This window comes from Neomonachus schauinslandi, chromosome X (assembly GCF_002201575.2).
Source record: "Neomonachus schauinslandi chromosome X, ASM220157v2, whole genome shotgun sequence".
Lineage (NCBI taxonomy): Eukaryota > Metazoa > Chordata > Mammalia > Carnivora > Phocidae > Neomonachus > Neomonachus schauinslandi.
The window spans coordinates 53,629,305-53,645,920 of NC_058419.1; the positions used below are offsets into that span (position 1 = coordinate 53,629,305).

Consider the following 16,616-nt stretch of genomic DNA (forward strand, 5'->3'; position numbering starts at 1 on the left):
AAAAAAAAAAAAAAAAAAAAAAAAAAAAAAAAAAAAAAACTAATGATATAATGTTTGGTGATTAACATAAAATAAAATAAAATAAAATAAAATAAACAAATGTATATTATAAATATATAATCATATATCATAAAATACAAATAAAATATATAAATATATAAAAAAGAAATAAATAGCCTTTTATCCCCATGAAACATTCATGGAGTATTTGCATTTTACAAAGTACTTGCTTGTTAATTGCTTAGTTTCTTGTTTAAGCAAGCAAACAACCTAGAAAGGATAATGTCATTACCTAGCAACTAAATGAAGTAGCTGTAAACATATCATCAATTTCAAGTTAATAGTCTTTCCAAGTTGTTCCAATGAGAGGGCGATATGGAAACAAGAGAGGAAACAAGCTACTTGACTGATCTAAAGGACATAACACCACTAAAAGAGAACTGAAACTTATTAAAATAAAATAGTATTGATAAGCATGTTCCTCAACACTTCAGCTTTACTAAAGTTCTGATTCAAGCTATTTTTCTTTGTGTCATTTATTTATCCTCAAAATGACACTACTTGCAATGGGTCTTATTAGTGTTTTTAAGAGTGCTGTTTTTAATAGCATTGTGGTAGCAACTGAATTAGTGTTGTTACCTTGGAAACTACTCTTGTAACTAATTTTGTCGAGAGTTATTTTGAGAGTTACCTGTTTATATGATGTGTCACATATGTTTGTATTAGGATAAGTAGAAACTTGATCAAATTAAAGCAATAAGACTTTGCTCATGTCCCCATGATCAAGCCCACTTTTTTCATATATTCTTGCATTGTACTTAACTCCTTTCAGCTTCAGTTTTGCGATTGTAAAATAATGATAAAAATAACTGTACTTTCTGGTTATTTTTAACTATATGAAATAATAAATGGAAAGTACCTAGTAAATACTAAGTAAATGTTAATTTTTGTTTTTGTTGTTACTGTTGTTAGTGTTTTTCCTTATACCTAATTGATTCAGCCACCTGTCCATTTGGAGGATATTGTATATAAGTCTGGAAAATATTGGTAATAATTACCTAGGGTCAAGTTAGTTATATTTAAGGTCATACTGAATATTTAGCACTCTTTATTTCTGGTAGTAAATACTTGTATATGCACATGTGTTAAGTACGTAAGATCAAATTCCTGTAGTATATAACTGACTAAATTTGCCATCAGAGACTATCTATTGAAAGTTATACAAACATTAATTATAATTTAAAAGGTTATATATCAACAAAGCATATATGTTTCTGCTACAAAAGCTTAAAAATGTAAAATACTTTGTGCTATGGGTTCAATTATTTAAAGCTACATGTGAATATAGTTTTTCTTTCTAGAGAGAGAAAGAGAGCATGGGGGAGGGCAGAGGAAGAGAGAATCTTAAGCAGGTTCCACAACCAGTGTGGAGCCCAACCTGGGGCTCAATCCCATGACCCTGAGATCATGATCTGAGCTAAAATCAAGAGTCAGATGCTTAACCAACTGAGCCACCCAGGCAAGTTTAAACTGGAATATAGAAAAACATAATGCAGGGAGAGAGGCAAGAAATGAGAAAGGTAAGCTGATAGAAAGGAAGGAAGCCAAGGAGGATAGGGATAAACAGCGAGAAGCCCATGACATCAGACTTAGATCAGTGATGCCATGAAACGTTCCAATGTCAGAATTATTGGGATCCCTGAGGGGGTGGAGAGAAAGAGAGGACTAGAAGGTATATTTGATCAAATCATAGCTGAGAACTTCCCTAATCTGGGGAAGGAAACAAGCAGCCATGTCCAAGAGGCAGAGAGGGCCCCTCCCAAGATCAATAAAAATAGACCAACACCCCAGCATATGATAGTAAAACTTGAAAATCTTAGAGCCAAGGAAGCTATCCTGAGAGAAGCTAGGGGGAAGAGATTTCTTACATACAGAAGGAGGAACATCAGAATAATGTCAGATCTATCCACAGAGACCTGGCAAGCCAGAAAGGGCTGGAAAGAAATATTCAGGGTACTAAATGAGAAAACCATGCAGCCAAGAATATTTTATCCAGCAAGGCTGTCATTCAGAATGGACGGAAAGACAAAGATCTTCGAGGACCAGCAAAAACTGAAAGAATATGTGACCACCAAGCCAGCCCTGCAAGAAATATTAAGGGGGATTCTATAAAAGAAAAAAGAACCCAAGAGCAATATAGATGAGAAATTAACAGAGGCAATCTATAGAAACAGGGACTTTACAGGCAATATGTAAATTTATATCTTTCAATAGTTACCCTCAATGTGAATGACCTAAATGTATCCATGAAATGACACAGGGTTGCAGATTGGATAAAAAGACAGGACACATCCATATGTTGTCTACAAGAGACTCATTTTGAACCTAAAGACACCTTCAAATTGAAAGTGAGGGGATGGAGAACAATTTATCATATCAATAGACCTCAAAAGAAAGCTGGGGTAGAAATTCTCATATCAGACAAAATAGATTTTAAACCAAAGACTATAGTAAGAGATGTAGACAGACACTATCATACTTAAAGGGTTGATCCAATGAGAAGATCTAACAATTGTAATTATCTATGCCCCCAAAATGGGAGCAGCCAACTACATAAGCCAACTGTTAACCAAAATAAAGAATCATATTGATAATAATACATTAATAGTGGGAGACCTCAACCCTCCACTCTCAGCAATGGACAGATCATCTAAGCAGAAGATCAACAGAGAAACAAGAGTTTTGAAAGACACATTGGACCAGATGGACTTCGGAGATATATACAGAACATTCCACCCTAAAACAACAGAATACTCATTCTTCTCAAGTGCACATGGAACTTCCTCCAGAATAGACCACATCTTGGGTCACAAATCAGGTCTCAACCAATACCAAAAGATTGACATTATTCCGTACATGCTATCAGACTACAATGCTTTGAAACTGAAACTCAATCACAAGAAATAATTGGCAGAAATTCAAACACTTGGAAACTAAAGACCACTCTGCTCAAGAATGTTTAGGTCAACCAGGAAATTAAAGAAGAACTTAGACAATTAGTGGAAACCAATAAGAATGAAAGCACATTGGTCCAAAACATATGGGATACTGCAAAGGTGTTCCTAAGGGGAAAATACATAGCCATCCAAGCCTCTTTCAATAAAGTAGAAAAATTCCAAATGCACAAGCTAACCTTACACCTAAATAAGCTGGAGAAAGAACAGCAAATAAAACCAAAACCAAGCAGAGGAAGAGAAATAATAAAGATTTGAGCAGAGATCAATGAAATAGAAACCAGAAAATCAGTACCAGATCAACGAAACCAGAAGCTGGTTCTTTGAAAGAATTAATAAGATTGATAAACCTCTGGCCAGACTTATCCAAAAGAAAAGAGAAAGGACCCAAATTAATAAAATAATGAATGAAAGGGGAGAGATCATGACTAACACCAAGGAAATAGAAACAATTATTAGAAATTATTACCAGGAACCATATGCCAACAAATTAAGCAACCTGGAAGAAATGGATGCCTTCCTGGAAACTTATAAATTACCAAGACTGAAACAGGAAGAAATAGGCAATCTGGGTAGACCAATAACTAGTAACAAAATTGAAGCAGTAATCAAAAACCTCCCAAAAAACAAGAGTCCAGGGCCAGATGGCTTCCCAGGGGAATTCTACCAAACATTTAAGGAAGAAATAATACCTATTCTACTGAAGCTATTTCAAAAAATAGAAACAGAAGGAAATTTTCCAAACTCATTCTCTGAGGCCAGTATTATTACCCTGATCCCAGAACCAGGCAAAGACCCCATCAAAAAGGAGAATTACAGACCAATGTCCCTGATGAACATGGATGCCAAAATACTCAACAAGAGCCTAGTGAATAGGATCCAATAGTACATTAAAAGGATTATCCATCATGACCAGGTAGGATTTATTCCTGGCATGCAAGAGTGGTTCAACATTTGAAAATCAATCAATGTGATAGAGCACATTAAAAGAACCATAGGATCCTCTCAGTTGATGCAGAAAAAGTATTTGACAAAGTACAGCATCCTTTCCTGTATAAAACTCTTCAGAGTGTAGGGATAGAGGGACATTCCTCAATATCATAACAACCATCTATGGAAAGCCAGTTATGTCACCTGCTCCTGAAAGTAATTGTCTTATGAAGTAGAGATCCTATAGTGACCAGGGACTGGTGCTTCAGTGATTGTCTCCATTGTATGCTGTGTGCAGTCAGCTATTGTGTTCTGGCTGCTCCATCTTTCAAGCTAGTTGTCTACAGAGGCTTTCCTTGCCTGTATTGGGCAGTGTTTAGTCCCTGGCCTGAATGTGGCAAGTTTTAGCTAAGTGTGCTCTGGTCTGTTTGTGAAATGAAACCTGTCACCATCTGCACCAGAACTGAAGCCCTGCAAAACGCTCTGGGTAGAAGATGTGTTATGTTTAGTGGTTTGTGCTGGTCTGGGTGAGGGGCCTGATGCACTGTGACTGAGGTAAGCTTGACTGAAAAGGACAGTTCCAAGTGAGTGCATGGGTGAGGGGCTTAGTGTAAGCAAGTTTGGCAGCCAGTGTTGGCACGTGTTGTTTCCTGCAGGTAGCTCAATGTTTATACTGAAGGGTGGGAAAGGGAAATGGTGCCATCCAGCTCCTTTCTTCCCAGGAAGGCATTCTGTGAATACTGCCTCTCAGGGATGCACTCCTAAAAGAGTGCATCCATATGTTGTCTACAAGAGACTCATTTTGAACCTAAAGACACCTTCAAATTGAAAGTGAGGGGATGGAGAACAATACTCTCCCCACTATGTGCCCAAGGCACTCTTCAGATTGCTGTTTACATGCTATCTTTCCCCAGCTTGTTTACCTGCCTTCTCTCCAGGAGCAGCACAGTGCCCCCTGGGCTATATCTCAGCCAAGTCCACTGACCTTTAAAACTAGTCTTTGGGGTAACTGCCTGGCTCAGTGGAGCATGTGACTTTTGATCTCGGGTTTGTGAGTTCAAGCCCCATGTTGGGTATAGAGCTTACTTAAAAATAATAATAATAAAGAAAAAATTTAAAAAATAACCAATAAATATAGTTTAAATAAATATAAAATAAAATGATAAAATGAAATAAAATGAAATAAAATAAAATAAAATAATAATAAAATATGCTCCAGATGTTAATCCCCACTGATTACATGAGCTCACAAAATTCAGCCCCTCTCATTTTCCAAACCAGTGGTTCTGGGGAAATGTTCTTGTCCATTCCCCTGTGTGCTCTTCTCTCTCTTTTGCCCTTCTCTGCAAGCACGGATCCCTCCTTCTATAGCAGCCTTGATCCGTTTATTTCCTAAACCATGTCTCTGCACTTCCTACCCACTTCAGTGTGACCTCTTCTCTCCTTTTATTCGTGGAGTTTGTTCTGTCAGTCTCCAGGTCATTTTCTAGGGTATTTAGGATGATTTGATAGTGATCTAGTTGAGATTGTGGGACAAGGCAATCCTAGGCTCCTCCTAATCTGCCACCACCTTCATGCTTCCCCCCAAATTTTAAATGCATTGTTGTATTTGTTTTGTTAATATTTTGTTAAGGACTTTGGTTAATATTTTGGAGATATTGGCCTATATTTCTTTTTTTTTTTTTCTGGTGTCTTTATCTGGTTTTGGTATGAGGGTGATACTGGCCTCATAGAATAAATTTGGAAAATTTTCTTCCTATTCTATTTTTTGGAACATTTTGAGAAGAACAGGAGTTACCTTGTCTTTAAATGTTTGGTAGAATTTGCCTGTATAGCTGTCTGGGCCTGGACTTTTGATTACTAATACAATTTCATTGTTGGTAATCAGTCTGTTATTTTCTATTTGTTCCTGCTTCAGTTTTGGTAGGTTATATATTTCTCAGAATGTATCCGTTTATTCCAGGTTGTCCAATTTTTTGGCATATGGATTTTCTTAATATTCTGATGCAATTGTTTGTATTTCTGTGGTGCTGGTTATTTCTCTTATTTAATTAGTGATTTTATTTGGGTCCTCTCTCTCTCTTGTCTCTCTGTCTCTCTCTTCATGGCTAGAGATTTATCTTTTTTTTTTTTTTAATCTTTTCGATATTCTGCTCCTGGTTTCCTGGATCTTTTCTTTTGTTTGTTTGTTTTGTTTATTGTTTTGTTTTGTTTATATACCATTTATTTCTCAAGTCTTTATCTCCTTCCTTTTGCTGGGTTTGAGTTTTATTTGTTGTACTTTCTCCAGCTCCTTTATGTGTAAGATTAGGTTGTTTCTTTGAGATTTTTCTTGCTTCTTGAGGTAGACCTCTATTGCTATAAACTTCCTTTTCAGAACTGCTTTTGCTACATCCCAAAGATTTTGGACTGCTGTGTCTTCATTTGCATTTGTTTCCATGTAATTTTTTATTTCTTCTTTGATTTCTTGGATGACCCATTCATTGTTTAGTAGCATGTTGTAACCTCCTTGTAATTGTCTTTTTTCCAGATTTTTTCTTTTGATTAATTTCTAGTTTCATAGCTTTATGGTCAGAAAAGAAACTTGGTATGACTTCATATTTTTTTTTAATTTGTTGAGACTTGTTTTGTGGCCTAATATGTGATCTATTCTGGAGAATATCCCTGTGCATTTGAAAAAAAAATGTATTCTGATATTTTGGGATAGAATGTTTGAATATATCTGCTAAATCTACCTGGTCCAGTGTGTCATTCAAAGCCATTATTTCCTTGTTGATTTCTGTTTGGATACTCTATCTGTTGAGGTAATTGGGCTGTTAAAGTCCCCTACTATTATTGTATTAATGTCAATTATATCTTTTATGTTTGTTATTAACTGTATTATGTACTTAGATGTTCCCATGTTGGGCACATAAATATTTATAATTGTTATATCCTGTTGTTGTATTATCCCCTTTATTATTGTTTAGTGTCCTTCTTTGTGTCTTGTTACAGTCTTTGTTTGAAAGTCTAGTTTGTCCAATATAAGTATTGCAGCCCTGGCTTTCTTTTACCATCCTTTGTATCATAAAGTTTTCTCTATCTCCTTACTTTCAATCTGCAGGTGTCTTTAGGTCTGACATGAGCCTTCTGCCGGCAGCATATAGATGGGTCTTTTGTTTTGTTTTGTTTTGTTGTTTTGTTTTATCCACTCTCTCACCCTATGACTTTGGAGTATTTAGCCTATTTACATTCAAAGTAATTATCTCTACTTTATTGGAATTAACTTTACAATACAATAATTAGCTTTGAGTGTTGAACTGTTTGCATATGTGTGTATGTTATGGACATGCAGGCATGTTTATGCATGTGTGTGGATGCATGTTACTTTTGCTTTATAGCTACCATAGTTAAATGGTATTGGTAAGGGACTCAATGAAGTAACTGGATTACAAATGCAGTGTGCACGTGTCTCAGGCTCTGCTACAGAACAGATGGTTGTTGAGATCAAGTGAGGTAAATTCTATCCAACTGGACCAGGAAACTGATTGTAAGGATTAATGGTGGCCAGGCGATGATGTGATAGGGGTCAGGGTGGGCAGTTATCATTTGGGGTACTTAAAGTAAAAAATAAAAAGTTCCAGGCAAGCAGTTAGGCAGGTGGACTCTGAAGTTGGAGTAAAAGAGCACTTCAAGCAGAATCTAACTATGATCTAGGAAGCTCCCCTGAAGTGGCTTTAACACATTCAGTTGTCCCTGGAGGCCTCTTATGCTCAACATCCTAGACTTTTAAGGCTGTCTAGAAAGACAGAAGTTCAGTTAGGATTGCTGATTCAAACCCTTGTCCCATGCATAGATTCTCCCTTAGTCTGTATAAACACATATCCATAATCTAAAGAGCTGTTGATCTCCATGAAAGACAAAAATAGCTTTTTTTTTTCCCCTGCCCTGAGCTAGGCTATTCAGAGATGTCAAAAACTGAAATGTTTGACAAGATGAGGAGGGGGAAATTTTTACTCTCCATAAATAGATGACACATTTTTCAAGGCATCAAAAAAAAAAAAAAAAGAGCTGGATATTTCCATAATTAAGAGGGAATAAATGAGAGACTAGAAAGGAACATGGAAATATATTGTGGTTACAAAGATGGATTCTATTTTAGGAAAGTAAGACTTAAGGTAATTTGCTGATAATTCACAGTTGGAAATTGTGAAAGGAAATTGAAGATGATTGAAAAGGTTTGGGACAATTATTCAATGTCTAAGATAGAAAGTTAATGAGAGGAGAATAAAAAAATAAAACAACTTCTGTACAATACTTAGAGCCACATTGGAAGCATAATACTGTGAATGTGTAGTAAGTTTAATCTTCTGCACAATTTTGTAGTTTTTCCCCCCAAAACAGTGTTCAATGGCCTGTGGAGAATACAATCTGTAAGGGGACTATAGTTGGAAATTGGCACTATAAACAGATTGAGAAGCCAAGAATGAAAAGCCAATGATGGCAATGATGAGATGGGGAGATAAAAGTAACCAGGAACAAATTTCATAAAGTGGGTAAAATGGAGAAGGACTGAGCAACGAGGGGATCTAATGAAGGGAAAGCTCAAGTTAACCAGATAGAATAACACAAGGCAGATCATGAAGTCATAATCATAAAAAAGGAAGGCAATGTTCAATATGATGGAGTCTTCATAATCATATGAAAAGAAGATCCAGGGAATGCATATCTGTACATATAAGGGCTACAGGAGCAATAAAAACAGCAAAAAAAATCTACAAAAACAAAAACATGTAAGACAAAGCAGATATTTATTTGTGGTGATGGCTACATTGACAGTTGTAACACCAAATGTCAGGTGCCAGCAGAAGTCTTGAATAAGGATGGGAAGGAACATCCAAAAAGATGAAAGGACAGGTGTCCTTCAAATTATCTATGACTTTCTACCACTAACCAAATTTTCTGTCACTACCCAATGAGTTAAATAATCTATTCCAAAGCAAAATAAGAAACTCTTAAGACGCAAGAAAAGTCCTCACACTTATCTGTAAGACCATGTCCCTGAAGGATATCTATGGAACATATGCAGAAGGAAGATAAATGTGTTTCCTTATAGGTGATAATGCTAAATTAGAGTTCTTAGTGTGACTTAATTTTCTTATAGCCCTATTAACATTAAACTGAATGTTTGATAAGGAAAACTGGTTAGTATAGAAGAAATGGCATTCACAATTGCTGTAGGTCTACCCTCAGGAATTTACTAAATCATAATACTCCCAAAAGTAATGTATGAAAATAATTCTTCACTAAAGACAAGATGTGAATACATCTCTTCAGAAACATGCCCTTCAAATTAGTTTCATTTGGACATAACCTTTTAAAAATATCTCAAAATTTTTGAGAGTTCGAGAAATTCCATATTCAAACTCCTAAATTATACATTTAGGAGAATTTTTGATGAAAGAACTTCCAAAGATTTCTGCATTATTGAATAGGATAAGGGATGAATAAGTACCTTGGATACACCAGTAAAATGGGCACTTTAACATATGTTCACTCAAATATTCTCATTGCTTCCCTCTTAATGTAGCTTTGGAGCAAATGATCACATGAATGACAGGAATCTGGATGAAGATAGGCCAATGACAGAAAATCGCCTTTCCTTCCTTTGCTACTATAGCTACTCTTTCTGACACCCACTAGCTTAGTTTGAAAGAAACCACTTTATAAATTCACCTCAGGCAAATAAAAAGAAATAAAAATATACACCTTTGAGAACTCAGTCAGTTCTGTTTCTGCCATCTTCAGTTTAGCACTTTGGTGAACATATTCTTTAATAAACATAGCCATAGTTGCAAACCCTGAGGGCAATTCAGATGCAGGCTTAGCCAAAGGGTGAGGGATTTAGATGAAAAATGTCTCCATGGAAATTTTCAGGTTAGAGATAAGGGAACCAGCTTGTGTTTAAACAAGATTTTAAAAAATATTTACCAGGTTTAAAAAATTGTACTTCTCTCTTTTAGTTGAATATAAACATTACTTACACAATTTATTCAATCACAGGTGGTTTTGTGTTGAAATATGTTTTCTCCTTAACTAGCTACTAGCCAGCTGAATACCAACTGGTTAAAGAATGAATGAACCATGGAGTGTGACATTTGCTTTTGTTCTGCTCTTTTAATATCATTAGCTTCTCTGTGAAATATAATCTTTTAGGAGGGAGGTAGAAAAAAGTGTTTATAACTTAAACCTCTGATTTGGAAACTGAAAATAGATCCTGTTTGGGTAGGTCACTGAAGTCATTTAAATTAAATAGATGGGGAAGTCATTGAGAAATTCTAAGTCCTTTGAAGGTTTAGAATCTAAAAGACATTATAGCATTAATTTAGCCTAGATAAGATATTCTTTCATAGCTCAGATAATGTTTTGCCCTACTTTTTTTTTTTTGACAAATGTAGGATCCTTATATTTTTCACTTACTTTGAATTAAATTGAACATGAATGCCACATTTTATAATTTAAAAATCTAAACAGGTAAGGTTCAGGAATTCAAGAAATAAATTTAACTTTTTATGTAATCATTTGCAATAAATCAAAACTTGATGAATATTCGGACACTTAATATATTTAAGGTTTAAAGCTTCTTTTTTTTTTAAAGATTTTATTTATTTATTTGAGAGAGAGAGAATGAGAGAGAGCAAGCACATGAGAGGGGGGAGGGTCAGAGGGAGAAGCAGACTCCCTGCCGAGCAGGGAGCCCGATGCGGGACTCGATCCAGGGACTCCAGGATCATGACCTGAGCCGAAGGCAGTCGCTTAACCAACTGAGCCACCCAGGTGCCCGGTTTAAAGCTTCTTGAATTTAGTATCCAAAATAATTTTCAAACATATACATAAATGCAATGAGCCCAAAATAAAAGGCATCAAAGGACAGATCTAATCTCCATGGTATATGTTAACTATATTATATCAAACAAGGTATACAATGTGTATAGGCTCATGAAAACTGCTTGATGACAGGTCTGGAGCATCATCATATTTGACAGAAGTAAATTTTTTATTCTTCCAGAAACATATTATGACATTAAATATATTCAATGTAACTACTAAGATAGAATAAGACAAGTATTTTGAGATAAATATTTGTTTTATGTTTTAAAGTTTATCTTTTTTCTTTTTTAAAAGAGGTATTCTGAAATGATTGCCTGGGTTCAAACCATGGGTCTTCTACTTGTGAGCTCTGTAAACCTAGGCAAGTCACTTAAGCTCTGTACTATGTTTTTGTTTGTTAGGTTTTGTTTTTTTAACTGTAAAAGAACTTACAGGGTCATTGTTAGGACTAAATGTGTACATAAGTATACATATATATGTGTATATATGTGTATGCATGTACACACAGTGCTTGAAACAGAGTTAGTACATTATTAGTAAATAATTTTTATTGTACTTACTTTGGTATAGAAAGGTAATGGAAAAAATAACCAAGTGTTCACAGTTGTCCTTTTCTTACTCTGTGCTTTGCCTTGACCAAACTTTAGTCAGGTATCTCTCCTTCCTACAAGCCCCTGACCCCTGCTTGCCCCTAAGCAATAAGCAAGCACAATAAAGTGGAACATGTCTCCTTTTCAGGGTCTCCTGGGAATCATCTGAATACAGTGAGACACTTTTTTTTGGAAGACCCCACTGTTCATTTATCTTGTGTGTCCAGTTTCTTCTTAAAATATTCTGCTTAGGTCTGCTTGCCCTTAACAACAACAACAACAAAAAATCCATTTTTCTGTTGGATTTTATGAAATCTTGTAGATTTCTGAGATCAGATTCTTCTACCTATTCTGAATAAAGTGTCTCCCTAAGTCCAGATTTGCTTTCATTTGACAAAAAGAAATATCTTTCAATGAAAATCACACTTTACATTGCTCCTTATACTGTGTTTATATTGTTTTAATATCTACTATTGAAGTGTTTTATGTTAAAATTTAATCCCCCTGTTGTCTTGTAAACAGGAAAATGAGTTCACCCCAGAATTCTGTATGCAGAGTTCTATTTTTTTTTTAAACAAGACATTTTCCTATTTGTAGGATATCTCCACTAGATAAAACTTACCAATATTTCTGTTCTTCAAAATTTCAACTTTTAAATAACTGAATAGGTCAATTTCTAAAGTCAACAATGTTAGAATAGTTAAAATCTGTAGAGCTTCTCTCTCTCTGTCTTTCTCTCTTATTCACTTTATATATATGGCTAATGACATTTTACTACCCTTGCTTCCCTCCTTTTAATTTGGGAACTCTTCTATGATCTTTTGCCTCCCGGGAGGAGCTGACTCTCAAAAAGAAATCACTCAAAAGCCACAGCGATAATTAGTTTAGACGGGCATTTGAAAACTGTCAGATATGTATATTCATTGAAAATTCTCTAGTGCTGTTATTTTAATTTATCTCTCAAACATAAGTAAAATTTATTTTGGCATTCTAGACAGGATTTATTTTCAGGTAATTCTCACACTTGATAAAGACATCCAAGGCTAACGTCATTTCTGACAGAGCCTAGAGCACCCTTTGGCAAGTTCTTTTTCAAACATAAAATTTGGTCCCTTAAACTAGAATAGGATAAATTCATCTTAAATATTATACTCCCATTTAACCTAGCATAAAGTTATGGTAACATTTTGGTTATGATATGGACAGCTTTTAAAACTTGCTGAATTTAATTTCCAAAATATCTTCCATCAGATGCTCAAGGGAGGGGCACCTGGGTGGCTCAGTCTGTTAAATGTCTACCTTCGGCTCAGGTCATGTTTCTGGGGTCCTGCGATCAAGCCCTACATTGGGCTTTTCTTCACCTACTTCACCTTCTCCTCTCTGCTTAGGCTCTCTCTCTCTCTCTGTCTCTCTCAAATGAATAACTAAAATCTTAAAAAAATAAAAAAAAAGAAGTTCAAGGAAAACCCATTTCTTTGAACCCCCAAACATGGTGAGGAAACCACTGCATAAATTCTAGGAAAGAAATGTCAGTGAACAGCTGAAAAACTTTATTTTAGTGGTGGTGTAGCTTAACTAATGAGGTAACTAAAATTTCACAGTATGCATGAGTTTATTTTTTTAATAATAGAAAATAATTTTTATTCATTATATATATGAGCAGAACCTAAAATTTTCACCTTGAAATGTGATATCCTAAAACTCTGAACATCAATTTGCTGTTTAACCATGTTTAATTTAGTTATGGTACTTTCCTTGTGGTCCTATCAGACATCATCATGCTTCATATTCACTAACTTTTGCTGTGAAAGCCAAATTGTGAATTGACACCAAAATTGTCCCTTTTATTGATAAAATTAGTCATAAAATTACTGTATTAACAGAATATTCACAAAGTGATGCTTTCAGCAGTATGTTGTTTTGGCACAGTGGGAAAAGAAAAGTGTTGGTGAAAAATAAAATAAATAATAAAATAAAATAAAACAAAATAAAAAGACTTGAAAATTGCATCCAGGACTGTGTAGGTGATATAAAATGTGGAGACAGCTCGGCTTGAAACTCTTTTAAGGCAGAATCACAGCATATGTCATCTTAAATACTTACAGTTTTAAGGCCATGGAGTAAATACTGTGGCTTCAGAAATTTAAGAAAAAAAATAGTACAATATATTTTGAAATCAATTTTCTTTGAAATTTACAATCTTACCTTTTCTGCTTTTTTCCCCTCAAATTTCCACTGATTTAGGGTAAAATGGAGGCAAAGGAAGCAAAGGAAAACAAAACAAAACAAAAACAAAAACAAAAATCAGCTTTAATTTGTTATTGCAAATACATTTTTTAATGTCAATATTCTGAGTCCAATAGTAAATAATTTTGTTCTACTGAAACTATTTTCAACTGCTGCATTCTTCATTGGTTTTGTAAAGGGATATAATAGCATCATAAATCTCATGTACCAATATGAAGAGCCATATCAAAAATCTTGGATCAACATAAAAATTTCAGTTATACGCTTAGCCCACATAGGCTTTGGCCAAGAAAAGGCATCCTTCCAATTAGATATTCTCTTATTTATATTGCTTATTTTTCATCAATTTTTAATGATCAAAACAAAACAAAACAAAAACAACAAACTTTATCCATATCTAAGAATATAACATTAAAATACTATTCTCTACTTTGCAACATCACAATAGATCTTTTTTATGTTTGCTCCATTAAAATTTACTTGCAGTAACACAACAGATTTTAGTTAGATGTTTATCATTCATCAATCACTGAGCAATCCAAAAGCATTAAAATTCTTAGGGAGCCAAGTGAAGATATGAAAATGTTAATTATATCTATCTTTGTAAATTAGTGAATTATTGAAAAGTTAATGACTTAATCAATATTTTGAGGTGAGCTCCTCCTCACCACTGCAATGAAAAAAGACAACTTCAGAATGTGCTTATTTCCCTAAATTTTATATTTTAATTAAAAACATTGCCTGTGCTGTGCTACTTTTGCCTTTATTTGAGAATTTCTATTGAGAAAAGCTTAAAATAGATCAATTGGGGAATATTAAAAAGGTTAGTCTTTGCATTAATAAACACTGTTGTGGGAAACAAAGGCAGAAGAAAAATTATCAAATTTCCTTGCTACCAACAGCTCACTGACAAGTCCTTGAAACAGGCAGAGTGACATTCATCTAAGGACTCAACTGCCTAGATGTTAATACTTTGTTAAAGGCAAAAAGCAATCCTAGCCTGAACACCCCCCCCCCAAGCCCCCAGAATCCTGTAAGTCTTCTTTAACATATAAAAATTCCTTTGGAAACTTCCTTTATTTCTAAACCCCCCAAGATACATGTTGGTAATCATTCCCCAACCATGTGGCCCACCGATATACATCTGAAGGGTCTCATGACTAAGGTTTTTTTTTTTTTAAAGATTTTATTCATTTATTTGACAGAGACACAGCGAGAGAGGGAACACAAGCAGGGGGAGTGGGAGAGGGAGAAGCAGGCTTCCCATGGAGCAGGGAGCCCGATGTGGGGCTCGATCCCAGGACCCCGGGATCATGACCTGAGCCGAAGGCAGACGCTTAACGACTGAGCCACACAGGCGCCCCTCATGACTAAGGTTTTATTAGACAGTAATAAATGACCTTTTCCCAACAATAGCTAGCCCCCACAGGGTCCTGGAAACCTTACTTCCAAAATTCCTTAGAGACTTACCCTATTCCTAACACCCTTCCAACTTGACAGTATATAATGGGCCACTCCTCATGACCCCAGTGCAGCTCTTTCTGCCCATGGGTCCTGTCCCCATACTTTAATAAAATCACCTTTTGAAAGCACCAAAGATGTCTCAAAAATTCTTAGAAGCCTAATGTCTTTCCTACATCACATAGTACCAAATAAGCTTTTGCTAAATGTTTTAAAATTGAATTAGTAATCTGGGACTGGAACCTATTCAAAATCAGATAGTCTTTCCATTGTACCACATTTACTTATAATCATCCCAGTCCTCCAGAAATTTACATATTATACAAAATGCATTGATTTGTGGTCAATAATCTTTCAATGTATTTTGGTTTGAGAAATTATAAAATAAAACAACCCATTTTATATTCCAGTGCACTTTTTTTCCTGAAATTGAAGTGGGAGAGTGAGGTTTTTGTTTCACAGAGTCGAAGAATGAATCTCCCAGAAAAAGGAGAGCAAGGAAAGCCATAGAGTTTTATTAATCAAGGATACAGAAAAAGCTCTCAGGAGTGAGAGTGTTGTAATTTTGAATATAGGTGAAGTTTGGTGGGGTGAGGTCTGGGGCCAACAGCCAAGAAAGAATGATTGCCAACTCGTATTAAGGAAATTTAATAATTTCTCTTCTGCCTTTGTTTCCCACATCACTATGACCTCTCTAAATCTCAGGTTATTATCCTGTAAAATGGAGATAACAATAACAATTCATATCCCTTCTACCTTTAGATATTATTTTGAAAGTCAAATAAAATCCTTTCTCCTGATTCTCCTTTTGTTCTTTCTTCTCATCTCCCAACTATTTTTGACATTTGCTATTTGTAAGAGTCTTATAAATCAAACACTCTCTTAGGTATTTAACATATATTTTCTGAATTAATCCTTGAAATAGTTCATCATTCTAAATACAATTATTCTAATTTTACATGTATGGAAGCTGAGTTACAAAGATTTATACTATGTGCCAAAATTACATAGACTGTAAATCAGAAAGTAAATATTATTTTCACCAGGGATTGTTGTATATCTTAGATATGCAGAAAAAATAAATATATTGAGCTAATGAGTATGTGCCCCGATATCTAGCAATAAATAAATTAGGTAATGAATAATGTTTCAAACATGACTAATTCTGAGTATGAGTAAAGGACTGGCAGGGCTAGGTAGGGAGAGATAGATAGGGGGATTTGTGGTAAGGCTTACAGAAATCCCAAAAATGTGGAGGTGTAGGGAAACCAGAGATAAAGGAACAAACAGGACCACCCTAACATAGGCATGTGGGGTGAGTTTTTTATGGTAATCAGCTGTGACCAACAAAGAATAACCAGACCCTAAAAAAGAAGTAAGCCATTGAAGGTGTTACCACTAGTCCTTGCTCAATGGTGTTATCAATAGAGATGTTAAAAGGATTTAAGTTCCCTGGTTAGCTTTCTATAAAAGACCAACGCTAAAGGCCCTCAGTGGCAACCCT

General features: G+C 35.1%; 1 protein-coding gene across 1 annotated transcript in view; it reads right to left on the reverse strand.

Annotated features, from left to right (window-relative positions):
* Positions 1-16,616, reverse strand: part of PCDH11X (protocadherin 11 X-linked) — a 569,875-nt gene that overhangs the window by 322,655 nt on the left and 230,604 nt on the right. The window contains 1 exon segment of the mRNA XM_021693221.1: positions 13,610-13,639. Within this exon segment, the coding sequence (XP_021548896.1) occupies positions 13,610-13,639 (30 nt within the window).